We start from the raw sequence: 24,222 nt of genomic DNA on the forward strand, positions 1-24,222 counted from the left end.
ACCTGTAGTCCATATGGTGAAAGAAAAAACCCTGAAAGTTACTGTGGCCTTGGGGTGGCATCTCACATCTCTGCCGCAACTAATTGCACGTCAGTGCCTCAGTCCAGACATGTAACCAACTACATGAATGGCCACTATCAAAGGTTGGTAAACAGCAAACTTTACCATCTAGTTGCCGAACATGCTGCATGCCACAACACAAATGACTTCAGTATCTGCTTCACCCCACAGGCCATTTGGATACTATGAAAAGTGTTTCTGAACTATGCAGATGGAAATGGCCTCTCCGGTACATCCAATGCTCTTGCAATCCTCCTGGCCTAAACCAACTATTAACCTGTTCCCACTAACCCACCTTACCTTTAACCATTCTCTTTCCTGTCAACACCACTCCTATCCAACCACTCATCCTCCTGACTCCCCTATGTTGGTATACTCTCTCCCTTTTCTTGTTGGGAAGCCACAACCTTCCTCACACTACCTATTTTCCACTACCACCTCATTGTGTCCTTCCCTGTCCCCTCCCAACATCAGCTCAGGCAACTGCTTTCAATAATAAAGTATCAATAATCGCTCTTGCATTTTTTGTGAATGCATGTGCTATCAAATGCTCTAAGTGGACACACTAATAATTTGTTACTTCACTCTGCAGTCAGCAGATGAATGGAAGCCCCCACTTCAAGGTGTACCCACACCTCTTGAGCGATTGTTGTGTGTTTTAGCTTTGACTATGTTTGGCACAGTAGTTGGAATCCAGCAATCTTCTTTGTTGGATCTTGAGCCAGGGGTGCATTGTTGGGTGGATGTTCATTCCAGTGTTTTAGCCCACTGGTGGTCACATCAAAAGAAGCCAGGGTGCTTTATGTGATTTCAGATGAGTTGGTTATCTTGTAGGGCATCATGTAAAGGAGAGTTCTTTTGAGAACTGATCTTGTTCAAGTTTACCTTAGCTGCTGATTTCCTCTGTGAGAGCAGCACTAGCCGAGATAGGTAACAACTGAATGGAAGTAGAGCTGACAGTGTCGGTAATCTCTTGGCTTCATTAAGCTACAATGTTGTGTAGGCACTGTTTTCCCCACACATGACATCAATATCCACCAGCAGAATACACAAGAGTTAGTGCAGCAGGACTAAAAAGTACTGGCATATACACCCCAACAGCTTCTGGCAATCTTGCAAAGTACTTTCATTCATAAAACACATCTCTCAGATAATGTGAACTGTTTGAAAGCCAGATGCAACCCAGAGTGATTCCTTGATATATTTGATTGTTATAGAGTACTTCAATTCCATCAAAAGTCTAGTGTAGCTCCCTTTGGGATGGGCATTCATACATATTCCACACATTATCCCACACTGAGGCAGTGCGGAAATCCCTGAATCAATGCCCCAGATTAACAATGGTGGAAGTGATCCATGAAGAAAAAGTGGAATATCTTAAATTTGACTACTGTCGTACCTGGAGAGAGTAGTAATGTTCTGGCATTAAAGTTTTATTAATAAGAGTGCTCTAAGAATATTTGGCAAATGTCTCAGAAAGACCTCCTCATATTTATTTCAAAGACTTGGATACTGTGTTGAGCAACATTACTTCCAGCAGTGCTCCAGACTGCACTATTCAGAGAAGACAATCAGAAATTTACACAGCAACAGTCAAACTACAGTTGAGCTAAAAATCAATAGTTGTAGCTCATCTGAACAACAAAACTATGATAAATATATTCAATGAGACAGAACATTACATGCAATAGTACAGTCTCACAGGCCATCTGCATTGTAGTTCATGTTTAGTCCTTACTTTCCCAAAACAAATTGTTTTATTCATATTAACCCTAAGGTGATGTACTGTGCATCAAACATAAAAAAAATAAAGAGCCACAAGCTAACCTGATGAAAAATTTACCACGGGAGAATGTGGGTTACATGAAGCAAGGTCTAAATAGGTACAGAAATATTTTGTAGCAACGACTTTATTCATATTTGTTCACTGAACAGTGGAATTGCACCAGCTGTTTTGTTTTGGGAATGGTAATTTTTGTGCAAACATGTCTTTCATTACAGCTTTTGGTTTGTTTAATGAATGGCAAAAATATATTACTTTCATAAGGACTAGAAGCATTACACTCGGCTGAAATTTTCAAACAAGCCCTTGGTGGCTAAAATATATCATGTGGTGAACACATTACATGAGCCAAGAGGGAGCAGAAACACTTTACAGTAAAGGATGAATTTCACCCCTAGTGAACTATAATCTATTATTTATTCAAAACTGCTGTTACAGCTAATATGTTTTTACTGTGGTTAAACATCATTCAACCTCTTACTCCCTTTTACTATAAGGCATAAGCAACAGCTTATCTAAAGCCTTTCTATGTGTATTTGTTACAACTCAAAGACTCAGAACTGTGACAAACCACTGTTAAATGAGATATATTTAATAGTATCATCACTGTAGTGTTCATTTCCAATGTGTGCGTTCATTATTTGCAGACAAACTTGCAAATGAGAATACAGCATGAGTATCTTAACTAAATTATCAATACAGCATTATACAGGAAAATCATTTCTAACAGCAGCAATTATAAATTATAATACCATACAACAATTTACAAAATACTGATGACCAACATTTCTACTTCCCATACCAGTCTTATGATTGTATGAAGTATGGGAAGATTGATTTCTTAAGATTAAGGAAATGTAAATGTACTGACAAACAGCACTGAGCTGTAGACACGTCCTTTAGTATGGGTACATGGGAAGCAGAGTGGATGTAAAATATTTTTTTGTAGCGATTAGTTGGTCCACAAATGTTTACAGAGAGCCTTCAATCTTAATGAGCTCCAGGATGCCATCATTCATTTCCTTCACAGCATCATACTCTGTTAGACCCATGCGCCTCTTGTTAGAAATGTCATACACGCCACCCTCAGCCTCTGTGTGCTCACCACGTGTTCCACGGACCTGTGAAAGGATAATTTTTTTATTAGAGTCTATACAATTTTCCAGAAGAAACTCTTTTCTTGTGTGCCATAATGGGCCAGATGTTCTGCAGACAGTAACAATCTTAAACAGGCCCTGAGTATGCACAAAGTACAGAAGTCAAGTAAGTTGTCAAGCTATACTAGAACATCTCAAAACAGCTAAAAGACTATGGTGCAATAGATGCTTGCCAAGTATTTTTCTGGTTTAAGTTTCCAGAGGTGCACAAGTTGTGAAAGCACCACAAAGTTAACAGATCACACCACAAAACAGCTCTAGGTGAGCAATTTAAGGATGTTTGTGATAAACCATGCAGCTTCTGATAAGGAAGCATGCATTTTAAGATTTACCAAGGGTCAGCTAGCTTTCATTCTATGCATTGGTTAATTTTATTCTGATCAGGCAGTGCATAAAAAATTTAAAGGTGCCTGCATTTATGAGCCACTAGGTGCCCTTTTTTTAAGCACTTACTGTCATACTGCTTCCACATAATGCAGCCCCTGTAACCCTTTATATATTTTTGGAATTCTGCAAACAACCTCCTAGAAACACACACATTCCTTACCTGGAGGTTAAATTTTCCAGCAACTTCCTCCAGCTTTGTCCTGTCAGCTGCAAGTTTTGGCAGCTTTATGTGGACAGAGGCACGAAGCGTTGTTCCCAGGTTGGTGGGGCAGAATGTGAGGAAACCCAGACGGTCATCATGTGAGAAAGGAATGCGCTTCTCAATTTCATTCACAGCATGTACAAGACGACGGTAAACCTGAAATTCACAAGAAAAGTTAGTCACTTTTTCACAACACATTTATCTTAGAGTTTTTCACTGTATTTGACAAACCTGTCCCAAGTCGCCACCAGGCTGCATAGAGATGATTCGGAGGTGATCTTCCTCATTGCACCAAACCAAGAAGGTCTTGTTGTCATTGTGGTAAATACCACGACCACTGGGCCAAAATCTGCATGCATTGGCAGCCTATAACAAATTTATTATTATTATTCACAATGAAGAAAAGGATTACTCCAAATTTCACCTATGGCAAACATTTTACGAAGTGTTAAAAAATCTGAGATTAACTCAGAGCTGTGCAAATGAATTGAAATAGTGTTATCAAAATGACGTCTCATTAAAATAGGGGAATTTTGCAAATTTGACAAATGTAATTCACTTCCAGTCACATAAAGCTTATATAGTACAACTAGATTATTTTTCACCACTGATACCACATTCAGAATATGATGCTTTTGAAGTATTTATGAAAAAGTAAAAAAATAACCACATAAAACTCCAGTTGCTCACCTGCAGGAACCTGTCACCCTCCTTGAACAGGAAATGGTCATCAATGAGCTTCTGTTGCACTTCCTTGCTCATGCCAGTCAGAGGGTAGAACTGACCCTTGAGCTCACCCTCCAAACTAGACAGTGTGGTGGAAACTTTCTGCTCCATTTCTTTGTACTGTGCCTCTGTCAAGCAAGGGTTAAATGGGTAGCCCTGCATGGAGCGACCACAGCGGACACGGGTGGAAATGACGTATTCGCCGTTGGGGTCCAGGTTGGCCAACGTGTCGACATCACCGAAGTTCTTCGGTGGGTGCTTATCAGTCTTCTTGAAGCCACCATGGTAGTCCTCAATGATGGGGTCAAACAGGTCAGCAAAAACGGTGTATGCCTCTGCATCAGGAGCATAGATACCAACACCAGAGTCATGATTCTCGAGACCTGGGAACAGGAAAGTCCATTAAACTTCTTTATGGTTTAATATCCACAGCTGACACTTTAATGCTACTTATGCAATTAACTTTAAACATGATTTATTCACAGTTCAAAGTTTCTCACTTTATTAACAGTAAGTTGTTCCTTTCCCAAAGATACAACGGAATACGACTTTAAACTAAGAAAAATGCTACTGTCATACACACAATTCTGCACTTCAAACGCTCTTCCTTTCATTGTTTTAAGATAACTGATTCACTGTTAACTGAAATTCTTATAGCTGAACTTTTCATATTTAATATCTTTAAAAATGTAGATTGTGCTAGAATGATTTTTCACTCTGCAGCGGAGTGTGCACTGATATAAAACTTCTTGGCAGATTAAAACTGTGTACCGGACTGAGACTAACTCGGGACCTTTGCCTTTCGCCAGGCTGTGGCTAAGCTATGTCTCTATAATATCCTTTCTTCCAGGAGTGCTAGTTCTGCAAGGTTCGTAGAAGAGCTTCTGTGAAGTTTGGAAAGTAGGAGACGAGGTACTGGCGGAAGTAAAGCTGTGAGGACAAGGCGTGAGTCCTGCTTGGGTAGCTCAGATGGTAGAGCAATTGCCTGCGAAATGCGAAGGTCTCGAGTTTGAGTCTTGGTCCACCACACAGTTTTAATCTGCCAGGAAGTTTCGTAGATTGTGCTGTTGTTATATCTGGGGATTGTCTTATTTTCTTTGATACACTTTTAACACTGTTCTCTTAACTATATCACCTAAATGACAATCATTTCAGGCTATAATGTGCTGCTTACATGCTAATTTTACAGAAATGCTGTTTTGCTGCCACACCCATCTAAGATCTCTAACTCAATCAGTCCTATTTAACATCAAATCACCCAGTGGTCTTTGCTCCCATTTCACAGATGTTTCTGACAATATAGTGCAAAAAGTACATACTGAGAGAAGGTTAAAATGTTTTTCCAGGTTTTAAGAAAACTGCAGTTAGGAGGCCATTTTGGCATGTTGGTCACTTTTCACAAACGAGCATTGAGAGGTGGCAGCTTAGAAGCTTGTGACCACTAACTTCATTATTCAATTAGTGTCACTGTAAAGATTGCAATCAACTGTAACATACAATCATTAAAATTCTGGAATCCTGCAAACATACAAATAATTTTTAATGTGTGACTAAACTTCGTTTTTAAAGAATTTTTTGAAATTTCAGGAATTTTTCACCTGAATCAAACTTCAACCATATTCATTTTGTTTCACATAATGTCTATTATAATTTTCAACAGAAAAAAAATTGTAAGAGTGTTCTTTCTTTCTAGGTCTCATACTTTTTCAGCAGTATGCAGATGGAAGGCCATGTGATCAGTATGTTACACATTTTTTACTATATATAAATCTTATTTGTTTCCTAACAGTGTTGGTAATAACATCGAGTGGTTATGTTGCTCTGTTTCTCCATGCAGATCCTTCATAAACCATCTTTGACTGGTTAGTGTTAAGAAACAGTTCAAATCATCCACTCATTCTGCAACAAATCCACTTAATTTAGCAATTACTGTGGAAAATCAGTGTCCTACGAGTCATCTGTCAGCAGAAAAGTGGTAGTAGCAAAGAGATTGATTTAATATACATGGGTCATTTATTTTAAACCAAACAATATAAAGTATTTGAACCCTTGTAAAATCTTGTAATTATTGTCATTTTATTCTACCTATCAAAATAAGAAAGTATACAAAATCCAAGATTTTATGGACATTATCTTTGAGCAAATAATTTTCAAAGTTTCCAAAACTGTGTGACTTGCTACATTCTAACATCTTTAAATACCCATACCTCAAAAACTAACAAATATACCTCAAATCAGTACTAGTATTTCAATTTCTTGTAAGCATTAAAATGTGACTACCATAGTCATAAAAATGCTGAATTTTCTCAAACAATTTTTATTCTTCAAATTCCAAAATCTGAAATTTGTGTTGAGAAAAATGTATGTTCATCAAACAGTTGGCTTATGTCAGTGCCAAATTCCACAATGTTATTCCCACAGGAACATATTTTTATTGTTATTTTACTGCAATCTGCAGTCCAGCTGCACATGGTTTGCAGGCTGGTTCATGGAACAATAATTAAAATTTAATTACTGTACACCAATTGAGCACACTTTGATTTATCATTTTAAAAAACATACAAAAGCATGCCATATTAAGATAAATGTACAAACTAAGTAACATTCTATCTTTTTTGCAGACAATGATTTTTAGTATATTTGCAGAAAATATGGGGAAGCAAAATCTGAATTTATAGTCTCTATGTAATAAATTGTCACCAAATAAAAGAACAGTTTTATAGTCTTATGTTTTTGTTTTTTTTTTTAATTTTAGGTTTCCATTACAACTTATTACTAGCTCAAAAGTCCTACAGACTGGCACTGAATCCTGAGCTTACCAGTAAAACAGGTAATGTTTTTCCTCTGCAATTTGGTGCACACTTTAACAATTGGTATATTAGTAACAATTTTTTTTACAAAGGTTTAAGAATTTACACAAAATGTTGGTTCGGGAAAATTATGCATTTTTATGGATTCGGTAAAGCAATAAATGTTTTCGAAGCTTTTAAGAAAGTTAGAATGGTAAAAATTATAGGTCTCAAACAGTTGAAGGTGTAAAACTTCACAAATCGCACAGTTTTTGAAACTTTAAAAATGAGTAACTCTGAACTGAAGGACCAGAAAAGTTTAATTTTGGATTTTTCATACAAACAGGTACCATATTATCTTTGTACAAGAAATTAACAAAATCTTGTGATTCCACAAAACAGGCTGTTGATGCTAATCTTTGTGTAACATCCTGTACAGCTGTTACATCTCTTCCATCATACAACTTGCTGGGGATGGAGGCAAGTGTTACCGGTAATTGTGACATTTCACTATTTAAGATTGCTAACAGAACGAGACAGGTGCCCAGAATACATTCTATCCAAGTCCCATTGCTTAGCATTAAAATTCCAGCAAAGAGAATCAGAAGTGCTGCATGTTTGAGAGGAAATTGTGCCTGGAGCACATGGCAGTGCTAAGTGTACAGAGTGCAACAGTTAAACGAAAGAACTTCAAGAGAAATTCAGCAAATTTCTAATAAAGAAAAACTGCAAATACTTACGTTAGTAGCAACTTCATACGGTAAAGAAAAATTCAAATGTTTTTTAACAACTGTATACATGGTAAAGAAATCAAGGGTATTATTGACAGAAGATAAAATTGGTTTCACACAAAGTTTTGTAAACTTGGCCGAAAACAGTAGAGAATGTCACAACTATGTGTGTGTCTAATTATCACCAAATGGAAAACTACCAATTACCATTGAAGATGTAAAAGAATTACATATAGCAACTTGTTTGCAATCTGAAAAATTAGGAGTGCATGCTATGTTGCTGTTTTTAGATTGAAGAAAATGACCAGCCTATTTTTTTGTTTTTTGCCGGGATGTGGAACCTTTATAAGATTCTGAAAGTAATTCACGTACATTGGATAAATTAATGAAGATGGTCTATGACTGTTGACTACCTCATCCCAAAAAACTTTAATACTTACTCCTGGTGCTTCATGCTTCGTTAAAATGGATTTTCCAAAAAAAACTATACATGTTTATTTGAGGATATCTGCACAAGGATTTCACTGGCAGAATATTTGAGTTACTTTTTGTCCTTTGGTTGTGTACTATAAAATAGAAGATTGCGTTAAGTCAGTGCTGCGCGAGTGTGATGAACACATTCTATGTTTTCCAGAGAACTACTCTCACCTACATACTGGAACTAACAACACACCCAACATGTCCTCTACTTCAATGATGGCAGTTCGGCACAAATTGAAATCTCTAAGAACTCCATAGATTTGTCATTACAAGTGCAAACATGGGGTAGCTGCTGAATGATTCTTTCACCAACTTTATGAGAACGATGCATGTAATGGAGAAGTTGGTACTGAATATTTAACCACAGAGCAAGTTCACAGCATCCACACGATTTCACGTCAAAAAGGTCTGTCAACATTTGATGAAACTCATGTTTCAAGAATATTTTATTTTACAACAGAGGAGATAAAATTCACAAATATGTTAAGCTATTTGAAACTGTTTCTACTATTCCTTGGACAAGAATTAAACCATATTCACAAATCACTGAATTAAAACCATGTTGTTGGCAAACATTCTTCATCACATACTAAATTCATACAAATTCATCTTTGACATCAAAAGGTGTATACCACTATTAAAGACGAAAAATGTTCATCATAGCTATCTGCAGGATACTAATGGCTTGGAAAAAATCTGAAAATCAGTGCAGAAGATGCATATGCAAATATCAAATTCATGAGACTGAAGTATTTTGTGACTGCCTGCTCCTAGTGCAAGAACAAGCACCAATCAGTTTCTGATCAAACAATATTCTCTACTGCTAACTTATTTACCATAGGCCTACTGACTGCCACATGCTTAGTGACCATTGCACACAGCAATACTTAACTTCTGTGTGTGTTTCTTGGTTCATACATGCCAAAATATGCTGACAATTATACACAATTGAACAAAGCAGTATGTTCCATCTGGAATACCCTGAGACCAATACACAGATTTACAATTTATGGCTAAGGTGTACATAAAATGAGCAAATTTAACACTTCATTTGACACACTTGTTATAAAGTAGCATAAACTGTTAAAAATTGATATAGGAATTTTATAGTTTCATCAATGTTAGCCTGTACATCTACATCCATATTCTGGAGACCACAGTAGATTGCATGGCACAGGTACATCCCATTCTATCAGTTATCAGGTCTCAGGTCTTTTTTCTTGTCCCAGTCATCTATGGATTGCACGAGTAGTATTTGCTTATGTGTCTCTGTGTGCTATAATTTAACCAGTCTTGTCCTCCTCGAGTGATATCTAGGTGGAAGTTTAAAAGTAATTTACAACCACTTTTCGACACAAACTGCTCTTTCTGAGTATAGTTTGTTTTTATCTTTAAGAGTGTGCTAGTTCAGTTCTTTCAATATGTGGCACTCCTGCTGGTCACACAAATCTTATCATTCATACTGCCTTTCTTTGTGTTCATTCAGTATCCCCATTACTCATATCTGCTACAAGACCCCCACACTTTGCAACGTTTAGTATTTAATGACTTCCAAATTGCCATGCACATTCTTATTGTTAGATGTTAAAAAGAACAGACAGTCCATATATCACCAGGTCAATGTTTTACAACAAACTGTCTAAATATGTCCTGTAAGAGCAAATAATGGCTATGCATTCCAAACAGAATTAAAGTCTTTTCTTTTAATTGTCTGTTTTCACTTAAATACTTCTGAACTTTTCAAATTCACCTGCCCTACACTAAGAAACCAAATCATACCAGACAGCAAAATCTGGAAGGTGTTACATGCTATCAAGTTTTTGCAAGCAGTGAAAGAAGCAATTTATTAACTGTTGAGTGTGGAATAACCTTTGTTGAAAAACAAACATTGTAAGAAGCAAATAAAAACCTTTTCAAATACTCACAGAAACTTACTACCCAAGTTGTACCATGTATACACTCTTCTATTTATTTGAAATATATATATATATATAAACAATTGTGTGGAAGTTTTATACCTGCTAACTTCAAAGGTTTAGACATAATAAAATTCAAATAAATAGAAGAGTGTATACATGGTACAACTTGGGTAGTAAGTTATATATATACCTTGTACATGACATCTGCAAAGTCATGTTTTGATAACATCCAGAAAAATGTAAATAAAAAAATAAATGTATAGATGGCAGTGACTGGTGTGAAACAATAGGGAGGTACAATGAGAATGTCAAAGGTTTCGAATCTGAAAGACACAGATGAGTTGCCTATCCATGAAGATTTAACAATTTTCTGCACATTTCACTACCACTGCACTGTTCTTTGTTGACTACCATCAGTTATGGGAAAGAAAAAGGGCGACGTGATCAGATATGGAGGTCAGTGGCAGCAAGGTGGGGTATATAATTAGGCAATCCTGGAAGACCACCTCCTGGCACCTAAGTTTGATATTTAGCTTTTGAGAATTTTGGATCTCCATACTCACCAGACTGAATGCAGTCTAGCAGTGTAGAACCAAAGGAGGGAGTCTTCTTGGTTTTGAGCTTGTCAAATACTTCCCTCGTCAGGTACTTTTTCAGCAGAGACTTGCTGTCTGAGGCTTCCAGCTTCTTGAAGCCAGCCTCCAGTTTCTCCAGTACTGCAGCATCAACCATGTTGCTCCCACTGCAAAAGAGTAAACAAATGTAAATAATACTGTAATAACTGCAAAATAATGTACAAATATTTACTTGTTTCAGTGAAGTAATGCAACACCGCTGTCCCTTTCCAAACATTCGTGACGACAAACTAATCGAGCTTAACCCGAAATACAGGTTTTTTGCCAACAACGGTTCCATAATAGAGACCCTTGTGTCATTGGATTCCTGCTCTTGTTTAGTCATTTACATTTCGGGCAGTATGGATAGTTTTAGGCATTCCTTGAACATGAAATTAATTTTTATAATGAAATTAATTTTTATAATATAACATCTAAGCAAATTCCGAAAGTTGTATTACATGATGATAAACTCAGCGCATTATTACCCGTCAGATTTATCTGTACATCGTCAGATAATGATGGCACATTTACTTTTCGAAACTACTTCCAATGACGAGATCAACAGGCGATACTTCCTACTTTTATCAGCACACCATCCGAACATACGGTATTCATGAGATGGCTAGTGACATATGTACATTAAAAATTTATTCTTCAATCTGCTGACAATTTTCGAACAATTTCCATTTAGCCCGCTAATTTAAAACACGGTCAAGTTTCAACATGCTGCTTAAAAATTACGTTAATTGTGCTCTTGCGTTTCTTACCCTTCAATAAAATCAGCCATTTTAGCACATGAACTACCCTGCAATAAAAATGTTACTAACAGCGATACCGACAACTCCAAGCAGTTTCTGCCTATTTAATATAGTTACCGGTAACGTCCCTACCGCATTCACACACAGGTTCGCACTTCATTTTGCTTAACACTACCTCAACACAGCGCCACATACCTTAACACTAACAGTGAGCAACAAGAAAATTACAGTCTCTGATCACAAACTCTAGCCATTGTTGTTGAGCTACAATTAAACACTGCATTGAACCTACACACATACTAATTTATGTCTGACTGTACCATAGTAACACATGGCAATTAAATTATTTGCTATAATTAATATGTATCTCAAAACAATGCAACTTAAAAGGAATATGTTTAATGTTAATTATTTATTCTTTAAATTTGTGCAACAGTAATATTCCGACATCTGGGCAATGTTCCAGTGTTACTTAACAGAAAATTACTTCCACTAGTTTTGCAATTTGTAACGATTTTATGGAACTCTGTAATGAAGCCATCAGTGAAGATTAAAGCGAAATCAAATTTGTACAGAACTGCAGAATTCCTTTACACTAAATACGGATGGAACTATGTCGCCATGATTATTTAACACTACACCCAGAACCAACATTTTTTACCAACTTTATAGTCAGCAGGTAGTTAGCCTGAGAGCTAAGTCGTTGGAATGATCAACAATGCTCAGTGATCTGTGTGACACACGATAGACACAAATGTTTACTGTACAACAATTTTTCCGTGACGCTTTGCATTTCAGATATGAAACCAGCCTCAAGACCTATTTTCAATTACGAGACGCTGGAGCCATCAGGCATGTGGAGACGCCCCGACCACACCCTTGGTCCTCAATAAGATGGCCTCCAACCCTTGCAACAAGTTCTCTTCCTTACTGGATTTAAGATTTGACGGCATTTCGTCAAAAACGTTCCTGAGCTGTAACGTTTAGAAATTTGGGAACTTATTCCCTATTTTAGATGCCGTCTCTAGGGACTGCAACAGTAACTGGAGGGCACTTACGCGCAACTGCAAGCAAGCTGCGATAATTACAAGGCATTTTGCACATGGGTTCTTCAAACGTGCGACGACGCTTCTAATTCCTTAATTTATGAACAATATTTCAAAAACTTATTTGGGTAACTGCAGTCAAGATCATGACAGCGAGTTGCTGGCAACTTTTTTGTGGTTGCAAAATAAATTGTATAAAAGTATTAAATGGAACTTAGCATCTGAAAAGAGGATGACTAGTCTGCTATTGGAAGCAAGCTATTTTTTAAGTACGAATAGCACTAAAAAACGAGTGTGGGGCAAATGCATCGTATCTGTCATCGGGCTACAGGAATACTCTAGGAAAAAACAGCTACATTATACTACCGGTGGTGTTGGGGACTACCCCAAGCGCTCGACTAGCCGGCGTGTCTGCCGCCCGCGTCAGTGGAGGACCCTTTGCAATCGATACGTCGGGCGCGGCCAGGCGACCACGAGGCGCCGGGTCCTACCTTTCGTTGTCCGGGGCGGCGCCGCCCTTCACGTCGCCGGGAGCGGCGTCGGCCGGCGTCGTCGCCTTCGATGCGTTCTTGCTGCCCCCAGCGTCGCCAGAGCCCGCAGACGCCGCTGCCGTCGCTGCACCGGACGCCGCTGCTTCAGTCTTTTTATCTTTCGACGCACAGCCACCCATTTCCGAAATTTCACGCACGCGTTCGGGCAAGAAAAAGTAGTCTCCCCTTTTTATTTTACTAAAAAAAGGTTTCTATCGTACAAATGATTCCGTGTCGTATAAAAAGTCGAAGTGTGTAAGAAACGAGCTAAAGTGGCACTACAAACTACTAGTCTAGGGGACTATGCTCCCTCACTCACATCACCACCGCCCGCCGGCCCATAGCACAATGACCCTGGCCGGGTAGGCGCGGCGCGACGGCGTTGTCGGAGGGGGTGCCTCGTCCCCCTGCGCGCCCGATCGATAGCAGCTCGACCAATCGCAGACCGCCACACCACGCCTCCTTATCACTTATCACGTCCACATCGAGATATCGACTCGCGGCGGGGAAGAGCTGCTCACCGAGTGGGGAACTGAGAAGAAAGCCGGCATTTCATTTCAGAGGTCGCGTCTGCTCAATTGCACCGCTCACGTGGGGAGACCCTAGCTTGTTGCCACCTGCTAGCACCGTGGGGAGTTTGTCCGTCCTCTACTTTTTTCCAACTATATTTTAGGGAAAATTTTCCATTTATTAGTAAAAATTGGAATGTCTAATTCAACATTCGTGTGCCTCGTCCAACTTTATTAGTATGTACAAACAGAAGCACATTCCCAGATATGTGACAAATTAATCTCAATCATTGACAAAACTCAGATGCAACTTCTGTCGATGCATAATGAAAAGTCACAAAAAGTAATTATTTTTATGGGCTGCTCGGCAGTTTGCTTATTTCGAGTACTGTGCGCTATTTAAATGTCCTGTAAAGGCGGATCACGTCATTAAGCGCGTTTACAATGACTATGCAATACAGAGGGTTTAATATACAACACGAATCTGAAGATTATCATTCAGAGATATTTAAATCAGTTTCAATGGTAATTTTTCGTTGGTGCTTGACGTAACAAGTCAATATCAAACGTTCTAATGGTCTGCAATAAACAATATTTTGCTAATTAGGAATTTTTTCTATTTAATTGAAGTCACACTGATTTACACTTTCTATATTTCTCTATGGCGAGGCTTCCCAAATTTGTCCGGCGGAACACTGAATCCTGGTACTTTGATGAAACACCCAAGTTTATTTTGAAGGTTAATAAAATGAATAAAATTTAAAAAATAGAAAAAACTTGTTTGTTGAGTGAGTAAACAGTTAATTCGTAACTAACATAGAAGTCGTAATAGAATTTAAAAAATAAGAAAATGTGGAAAAAGCCGCTATATTAAGTTTTTCGCAGAGCATGTTTTTACTTTCCGCTGACCCCAGTTCCCATAGTTTGGGGAACCCTGCTCTAGGAAACAGGGCCCACGCGGACAGTCCACATTTTGAACTACTCAAATTTAAGACAAGTCTCCCCGTCCCTCCTAAAGAAAAGATCGTGTACAAATTGTTTGAGTCGGGTGTAGAGATTTCTTTTTCGCATATAATATAGCGCTCAGAACCTTATCAGCTGCTTCAGTTTCACACAACTTCGAGCATTTAAAATGATTGTTTAGAGTGGGAATGTTATAGGAATGAAAAGCAATAAAAATAGGCAAATTTTTGAAAGACTCAAAATTTGTTCCCAGTAATTGTATCGTGGAAATTAAACACTTAGTAGACTATATTGTTCAGAGATGAGCCGCTCAGATCCGCTTGCCTTTTTTTTACAATAAAAAGTTATAAAGTTAATTAGAAGCTAGAGATCTATGGACAAAGTGGACATGTTTTTTCCCTGATCCAATTGTCCTGGAGTGAGTTGTCAATTACTTTCCCAAGGCAAAGGCCAGGATATTCTTTCTAATAATCCAAGAATGATGAGAAGTAGCAGAAACGAGAATACCGAGAAACGTAATTGGTGATCACGAAGTAGATGAAATTAAGGAATTCTGCTACCTAGGCAGCAAGATAACTCATGAAGGACGGAGCAACGAGGACAAAGCGCAGACTAACACTAGCAAAAAGGACCTTCCTGGCCAAGAGAGGTCTACCAGTATCAAACATAAGCCTTAATTTGGGGCCGAAATTTGTAAGAACGTACGTTTCGAACACAGCCTTTTGTGGTAGTGAGACATGGACTATGAGGAAACCGGAACAGAAGAGAATAGAATCATTTGGGATATGGTGCTACATAAGGAGGTTGAAAATTAGGTGGAAGGCAAGAAATATACGGAAAACACTAGAAGGTACAGGGTGATAGGACAACAGACATCAGGGGATAACTTCCATGGAACTAGAGGGTGCTGTAGAGGAAGTCAGAGTTTGAGATACATCCAGGAAATTGCAAGACGTAGTTTGCAAAATTACTCTGAGATCAGAAATTTGGCACAGGAGAGGAATTCGTGGTGGCCCGCATCAAACTAGTCAGACGACTGATGACAAAGGCCTAGAATCGCAATTTTCCCTTTGCTTTGGCATTATTAAGATTTAGTAAATCAGGCATTTTTTCCTTTTGCAGTTCTTCAGTTCAATTTGTGAGGCTTTTTCTTTTAATACGCGCTAGATCTGTCTACGTTTCGTGACCTTGGTTCATTGACGAAGACTCATTTGAGTAAAAAATAAGGCGTCTAGAAAACTTAATTTGGGGCTGTTTACAAGCAATGTGGCGAGCTTTTAGTCTGAGTAGAGAAAGCTGATCGATCTAGCATGACGTGTGTTATAGGCCCCTCGCTGCCCTATATGGTTTTTTCGGATTTCCATCATTGAGTACTGTGGAGACTCTTCTGTGCGGGTTCTAAGCTCGCTTGCCGTTTGGTTGGAGTTCCCAGAGTAAACAGAAGAGCGGCACAGCAACAGAGTGCCCTCGACAGCCCTTTTATCTCTCTTAATTCACGTGGAACGCTCTTGTGGAACGCGTGATACGCGGAGTGTCTCCTCGCCAGCGACAATAGCGCGGACGTGCTGCGCAAACAGCCACAGCCAATTAACGCTGTCTCGAGCGCCTTCCTGCCCGCCGAGCGGCACTCTTCGTCCCCGAATGAGAGAGAGTTACTGGAAACGGGGACCGGACGCCTAGATGCAGTTCAGCTGCACGACGGAAGGCGGCACTGGAATCCCAGCAAAGGGGGTGAATAGCGGCAGCTCGAGCGAGCAGGAATGGAATCAATGAAAGCGGCCACCCGCCATAGGCGGAAGAGCCAGCCAATGAGGCGCAGGACGCCGTTCGACTCTCGGCACGAGCAGAGGGCACTGGACAGTTTGCAGCGTGATTCACAGGGAAATTAGTCGAGTGGGCCTCTCGCCAGGTCACGCCTAACGACTGGCGCGTTCGCAAGCGACGGGTCGCGGTTGCCTGAACACGTGAAGCACTGGGGCATTTACGCCGATGAACTATTGCCGCATGTGTGTCCGATCCTCTCAAAATAAAATTCGAGTGTGCAAAAGCTTCGAAGGTCTAAAGATATTACGTATTGTCTTCCCTAGGTACTTAAATGGCCGCTATGCTGCACTGGAGGGGACGGGGAGGGGGAAGGTGTACCGTACGTTGCTGTGACATGAACTATTAACTGTCCTGACATTCTTTATGAACAGAACCGTCTGGATTACTCCACGTATTTTATTTATTACGTCTTTTTGGCTGCAGCGTTCGTCAGATTAAAACGGGCTACTTATAAAACAACCTTCTGTGTCGGTATCGAAGTGCCGAAGGGGGGCATCCAATCTTGGGAATAGTTTTTATTGATAAATACTCTGAACGTCGTTTTATAAGTTGCAAATTTAGCTCTGATAATGGTAGCAGGCGAAAAGAAGCAATAAAGTAATATGTTGAGTTGGTTTGGTTGGTTTGTGGGGTTTAAGGGACCAGACAGCAACGGTCATCGGTCCTAATATGTTGAGTGATCTAGTCGGTTTTACTAACAAAGTATCCATAATAATCCGCATACTCAAGGAATTTATTTTACTCGCTAATTCGTTTAGAGTGACAAGCCACGACAATCAAATGAGGACGGCTTTGTGGAGGCTGTGAATTTTATTCCACCATTTCAGCGTTACGTATTTGCTTGACTACTTCATACTTAGCGTCTGTCTACCAAACCCAAAGATCTGAATGATTACCGACGGACACTTGTTCGTACTTCATGGAGTAATGTAGACGCTATTGATGCCAATGGAAAAACCCTTTTGAATATCAGATGATTGCCGATGTCAAATTACCAACATAGTTCGATCCAAAAGCTTGTATCCATCAGTCATGTGATATTAAGTTTCTGCTGCAGACAAGTGGTCGTAACGAAATTCGTCTTTTATAAGTCCTTGGTATAGCACGTTTAACAAATACAGAAATGGAATCAGCCTTAGTTTTATTATGAATTTCATAGTCTTGTGAAACTAAAGTCCAGACTGCTTACAGAATTAAAAAAAGTATAGTTCTAATTTATATAACGCATCACTTAAACCATAGTCTGTAATTTGCTGTGCAAAGTTGGGCAGCAATTTTTATGTGGGACTTGTCAGCTGAAGTGGCCAGCAAGAGCGTATCCAAGAAATAAGCTTATGGCAGTGGGGAGAGGGGATTGGAGGGACGGAAGCTTCGCGTGAATGAGGAAATAGTTATGAGATTTCACGATAAATGGTTGAGACGTTTGCTACTGGACAATATGAGTGGCACGTTCTGGATATTTTGGGACATACTGGATCAGTACCACTATCTGATGGGGCAGGATGCGAGTTCCATAATGACGAATATCCTTGTTGTACCGGGAAGTATGTATATTTCTTCAATACCTTATGCATGAAGCTGAGCAGGACATGGGTAGGAACGAAGGTATGTGGATTACAGTTTCTCATCAATCTGTTGGTCTGTAACGACCAAGCCCTTCGTTGTGGATGGAGGAGGCTAAATATCCTAACATATTAAAATGGTTCAAAACAGATCGAAAAGGTACCATACTTGGCGCCCTCAGAGCTTAAGTTTAACATTCGATCCGTCACAAAAACTTAATTGGCATTGCCTTTGCCCAAAATTGAGGAGAAATCAATAGATGCCATCAGAGCAACATGCAAACTGCGTTCTATCAATGTAATTCAGGTGCTAACATACCACCTGCGGTTCTAACTAAAGAATTACCCTATGGTTTACTGGACAGTGCTCCTCTTGTTTCGTCTCAGTGACTTATAGAAACAGACGATTTTTGACACTGCACCATAGAGCTCAGTGGGTAGGGCAGATAATTAGGCAAGCCGAGCAAGGAGACGGAATGGTGGGAACTCTGCCATTGTTTATGTCAAATAATTCCGACTCAGAATTTCTGTAGTTTTTGAAAATCATTTAGGGCGCATGCGCGAATTTTTCTTTTGTACCAAAACTGCGCCAGTCGATTTCGTGCCCCAGTACTGCCCCACTGAGCTTGTGCGTGGTTCCTGAGCGTGTCTACGAGACGCTTCGTCTTAACTTCCAGGCGTACTTGACGGGTGCACAATGTCGCGCGGGTTGCGTGCAGCGCCTAAGCTGTTACGTCACGCGGCCGGCTGCTCCTAGCACGCGGCCTCACGCGACACCCGACACCTCGCACAGAACACAGAACACAGCTCAACGCACGCATCGCCACAGGACTCAGCTGTCAGCTGTTGCTGCCTTGCCTGCCTCTTTCCTACGGGCCGCCCCCGGCAGCTTCCCTGGCACAGCTAATGTGCAGGTGGAGTTCCTTCTTTATGACTAAGGTGCAAGAGCACACTACGAAATTCTTGTTGCATTTTTTGCATGGATATCCTAAAACATTATCCAAGAGGGAGACAAGATTACAAAATTGCCATTTTTATGTAACTGGTAGAGAGCGCGCGAGAGAGAGAGAGAGAGAGAGAGAGAGAGAGAGAGAGAGAGAGAGAGCAAATTGGCCCCAAAACTAAATTTGACAGTAAGTACACTAACATTTTATCTCTAACGACTGATCGGTGTCTACTCAGTTTATTTTAGGTAGATTACCGAAAAGGTAATCGCGTAGAATATGCTCACTAAGTATTTTTACATCATTAATATGATAGCTGCAGTTTAGATTCAACGATCTGAAGCTACACCCTTCTTATGTTTAAGTTCAGAGTATTTAACGATCATTTCATATGAGAACATTTTAATCATATACCAACAACATTAAGTTTCCACCAAATATAACAAAAAATCAGAACGACTGAGAAAACCGGTTGATAGCAACAAAAATGGTTCAAATGGCTCTGAGCACTATGGGACTTCTGTGGTCATCAGTCCCCTAGAACTTAGAACTACCTAAACCTAACTAACCTAAGGACATCACACACATCCATGCCAGAGGCAGGATTCGAACCTGCGACCGTAGCAGTCCCGCGGTTCCGGACTGCGCGCCTAGAACCACTAGACCACCGCGATCGGCCTTTATAGCAACAAAAAATAATCCGGAAAGTGCCAGATCAAATTGGAGAAAAACTTGAAAATACCACACAGTCTTCCCCATCGCATTCGGCAGCGCAAAATCTGCAGTTTAGTAGCATCAGAGAATCACCGCTCCCTACTCACCTACTCTTCGAGGACACCTGTGGGTCACACAAATACAGAGGCTGACAAACAGAGCTGATTTACCCGACAATCTGTGTGTTCCTCATGGGCTTGGGCACACTAAAGAAGTGTAGAAGTAGGGCTGAAAATTTCATGACACTAATAAGATACGAGAACTGTCAATTCGTTTTACCTGGGCGATCTTTCTAATCGAGACAAGTCTCGTTTTCAGGACTTGGCAGGTAATTCGCAGTAATAAACACGAAGGAAAATTTGACACTTACAGCAGTGCTACAAAGGAAATACTTCACAGCTGGTGAGCGCTGGGGAAAAATATCTGCTTGAAACTACGTGAAGGAAAGAGTGAAAGTCAAAGTGGACCCAGAGAAAGGGTGTGTGAATATTTAGGCTTTATTTTTTATTAACATACATAACACTTAAATATAGCAAACCATTTGCGGGTATTTGTGACTCACTGCCTGTTACAGCTAATCCAGTAATTTTTTATGAGACTTTCTTTGGAAATCGGCCAGCTCCTGGTATTCACTATAGCAGTTATCCTGACACTAAGAACCATGTTTGTCGTTTTCAAATCAATCTGAAAATACAGAACAAATAGTTCGATATAAAACCATTCCTAATTTTTGCAGTATCAACTAACTATTCACTACAAGCTCAATACTAACGAATTTAACAAACTTGCTGGTCTAACTTTGTCTCTAGTGCTCGAAAGGTCTGCCGTGAAACTGAGTAACTTATCAAGCAATAGATCTAAACATTACTTCAGGAAAGCAATTGTCGTTTGGCCATTCAGCAAATGTTTAACTAGCTTCAGTAAAAATCAGCATTCGTGTGTTTACGAGATGATTGGCGTCCACGAGTAGTTAAGGGAAACATGGCAGCTAGCCAAGAAACAGTGACAATTTTACTGCTTAGTCGTGGTCGCTAAGACATGTTACCGATGCGGGTAGTTAAGAATACATGTAACCATTTCAACGCCACCTAATTAAAGCCTGGCGCTGATTGGAATCCAGAGCAGTCATTAGAAACACTTCTCCGTTATAGATACAGAGTGGGTTGCTTAAAATATTACACCTCAGGGACAAGTGATTAATGCTTTTTCACAACTGAACAATTTATATAGCTGACTGTAGCTTTATACATCGCAACATTTGCTTGTTAAGGGGGACATTTCATTCTGTCGGGAGTATTTACCGTCAGACTTGAGATGCGGAGGTTAACGGTCCACATTACCGTTAGAAATAAAATCTTCCCGCTATGGAAGTGGACGTGCTGCATGCAAAAATCATCCGTTTCACTGAGTTAACCATCGGAGGTGGTTTTCTGTAGCTTTCCTAAAACTTTTAGGTAATGCCTGGACAGTTTCTTCAGAAATGATACTGCTGATTTCTTTCCCCTTCACCCATCTGAGCGTTGTTTCGTCTCTGATCTAGTTTTAGGCGGGGCATTAAACTGTACTCTTCCATCTTTGTCTCTGGAGCGAAACATTATCTTTCCGAAGTATGTCACTTCAGCAGCGATACGTGATCAAGAAACGTCACGCATTCAATAGCTTCTAGGAACAATATATAGCAGAATTCTGCCTCTGTTCATTTCATTTTACTCAGAACTGTTTTCCTGTGACAGCCATTCAAGATAATGTGTCCACTTTATATCATGTCGAACTCTCGACAAGCTATGTCCGGAACGAATATCTGACGTTTACTTTAGATAACTGATAAATAGTTTGTCATATGAAATGACATCTTCCGAAATTGTTTTTCCGTGTACTTCCATGTTTAACAGAAATTACAGAGCACCTAAATGTACTCGTACAGCAGTGTTACGCGAAGGTCCTTACGGTGGGTGGCAGAGGATAATTTTGGTACCGCTATCAATCTCGGCACTCCTCTGTACTCTAGTTTTTCTGAATTTCTCTTAGTTATTTCGCGAAACTTGTGTTGCTGGAAACTTTTGTTCTTGGAACGAACACGCTCAATTTCAACAGTAAACCTACTCTTGGAACTTCTTGCTGTATTTGCCATTGGAGTTTGTTCAAAAAATTCCGGAAAAATTACTCATTGTGGCGAGGTTATACCAAATTGTGTTTAGTTTATGATATGAACTGTTATTCTACGAGAGAGACCTGAAAGTGGAAAACATTCTGGCGAGTGCTTACACCACTTGCAATATATTTTAAAAATTACTCTTAAGAGGTTTAGTTAGCCATAAGGAATTAAGTTGCGACGGTGGATAAGTTTTAAGTCCTTTTAACATCGAACTCGAATATGCACTAACTCAGAGGAAAGTAAATCAGGAATGACGCTACTCAAGAAACTTTCCTAATCATAGTAGTTTTCTGTTTCATACAATTGTAGACGATCGGATTTGTAAGTATCCCTTGTTTGATAGTACAGTAATCGCGACTTTTATAAGTGTCCAACTTCGCCACATCTGACAACTGAATAAAAGCTAATTAGAAGCTTAAAATGCGAGAAGTGAATTGTGCTACTCCACACCTAAGGAACGCCACAAGTTTTCCAAAGTTCTCTGAAACAGCTCTCGAGCCAAGAAATATGATTGCACGCAATAATCCTTTTAGACAAATTACTATCTTAAGACACAGTCGCTGGGAAATTTACTGCGAGTGCTTTCGTCTCGCACTCACCTTATCGCGTTCATCGAATTAAGGAAACGCCCGTCAAGTATTGGCCGATATGTCTCAGTTCAGATTACGTTGAAGCTAATCGCGACCAAATAATCCGACAGACGATTCATCACTCGGCTGTGCTGCAGAATGACCATTTAAGGCTCTCTCCCTGCTGTATCGAGCATCCCTTATTGATAACGATGTAACAGTGATTTTCTGATATCCTGTGCTCTGATTTATTGGCATGTTTGAGCCCTAATTTGTCAGGGGGAGATTGAGCAGCCAGCAAATACATCATCATTCCTCGTAATTGGTGACAAGACGATCAGGCTTTTGATACGATTTATTTAAGCTCACTAAAGTGCCAAGGAATTTAACATAGGTTTCTACGCGTGAGTAGTACAAATAAGAAATTAATCTCTAATTCTGAAAGACTTGTCTTAAAATTTTCTGTGCCAAGCACGGACAATTTGCGATTCTAAGCTGCCTTTCGTATTCGCGATTATGTCAGCGGCTTGTTTATAGTTTTTTCTACATTCAGGAATTTGTAGCACTGTCCTGAGCTTCTTGTTTATTGGTGTCCTTTTTCTCGCTGCTGGCGGGGCAGATTGGTTATCGCTACATTTACATGCGACTCCAACTTCCGGAAGGTGAAAACCTAATTTGGGAAACCTTTTGTCATGTTTACTTTTTCAGGTCCGAAAAGATTGTTAGCCTGCTAAATACTTGTTTTCTGGTCTACAGTGTTTTTCACAAATGGCTTTCGAAAATCAGGTGCTGCGTTTTCCCAATTAGTCAGAACGATGCTCTACTATCCAGTACAGGTAATGGATAACTTCCATTCAGTTTACTAATACTGCTTCTTCGCTGCGCAAGAAGTCCCTTCTTCCAGATTAACTCAGTTTTTAAAACAAAACGAACCTGAAAACCCAACCACGTTCAAAGAACCGGTTGAACTTTTACCAGAGAGTGAAAATCGTAATTGCTGTTTACTTTACCAGTCATAAGCGGTATAGGGAGATGTTTTAGAAAACTAGTAGCAATTGAGTGTTACGTCTACACGATTAGGGGCCTATTTTGCATTTAAATGTTCGGTGTAGGGCTCATAGAACCCTTTTCAGACTCACTCTACCGTTACACTCTACAACAGCACGAACGAAAAACTAATAGTCTTTCCGTGCGAGCTTTGATTTATTTCGATGGTCATTTTTCCCTATGTATGTGGTATTCGAAATATTTTTGCATTCAGGAAGAAGTTGGTGATTGAAATTTCGTGGAAAGATCTCACCGCAACAGAGAAAGATTTTGTTTTAATGATTCCCACTTCAGCTCCCACATCCGTGACACTTCGCCTGCCCCCTCACCACCCCCATTCGCGCCCCCATCCCCTGTTCCGCCTATTTCGTGATAATACAAAATGAGTTACCCTTTTTTGAACTTTTATGCCCATTAGTTCTGTCTCTTAAGGATCTTCTGTCGCACAGCTATATTCTTCACTTTAGAGGAGTATGGACAAGCATATTTTAAGTAGTCTTTAGTAGACCCGTTGCATCTTCTAAGTGTGTGTGGTTCTCCTTCCCCATAACATTTTCTGTGTTATGTTTTCAACTATCATTGTTCATAATTGTAATCCCAACGTATTTAGCTGAATCTACTACTTTTAAATTTGTTATCTGTCGTAACCAAAATGTAATGGAATTAATTTCGCTAATTTGGACGACCTCACACGGGTCTAGTGACCTAGTGGTAAAGTGAGTCCCCAGAAATCTGAAGATCGTGGCATTG

At 39.7% G+C, this 24,222-nt stretch overlaps 1 protein-coding gene across 1 annotated transcript in view; it reads right to left on the reverse strand.

Annotated features, from left to right (window-relative positions):
- Positions 1 to 1,954: 1,954 nt before the first annotated feature.
- The window catches only part of LOC124711332 (arginine kinase), a 38,121-nt gene continuing 15,853 nt past the window's right edge, over positions 1,955 to 24,222 (reverse strand). The window contains exons 2-6 of the mRNA XM_047241395.1: positions 10,798 to 10,976; positions 4,280 to 4,698; positions 3,821 to 3,955; positions 3,548 to 3,745; positions 1,955 to 2,964 (exon numbers count right to left, since the gene is read on the reverse strand). Of these exons, the coding sequence (XP_047097351.1) occupies positions 2,815 to 2,964; positions 3,548 to 3,745; positions 3,821 to 3,955; positions 4,280 to 4,698; positions 10,798 to 10,966 (1,071 nt within the window). The 5' untranslated portion in view covers positions 10,967 to 10,976 and the 3' untranslated portion in view covers positions 1,955 to 2,814. The remainder of the gene's footprint in view (positions 2,965 to 3,547; positions 3,746 to 3,820; positions 3,956 to 4,279; positions 4,699 to 10,797; positions 10,977 to 24,222) is intronic.

This window comes from Schistocerca piceifrons, chromosome 1 (genome assembly GCF_021461385.2).
Source record: "Schistocerca piceifrons isolate TAMUIC-IGC-003096 chromosome 1, iqSchPice1.1, whole genome shotgun sequence".
Taxonomy (NCBI): Eukaryota; Metazoa; Arthropoda; class Insecta; order Orthoptera; family Acrididae; genus Schistocerca; species Schistocerca piceifrons.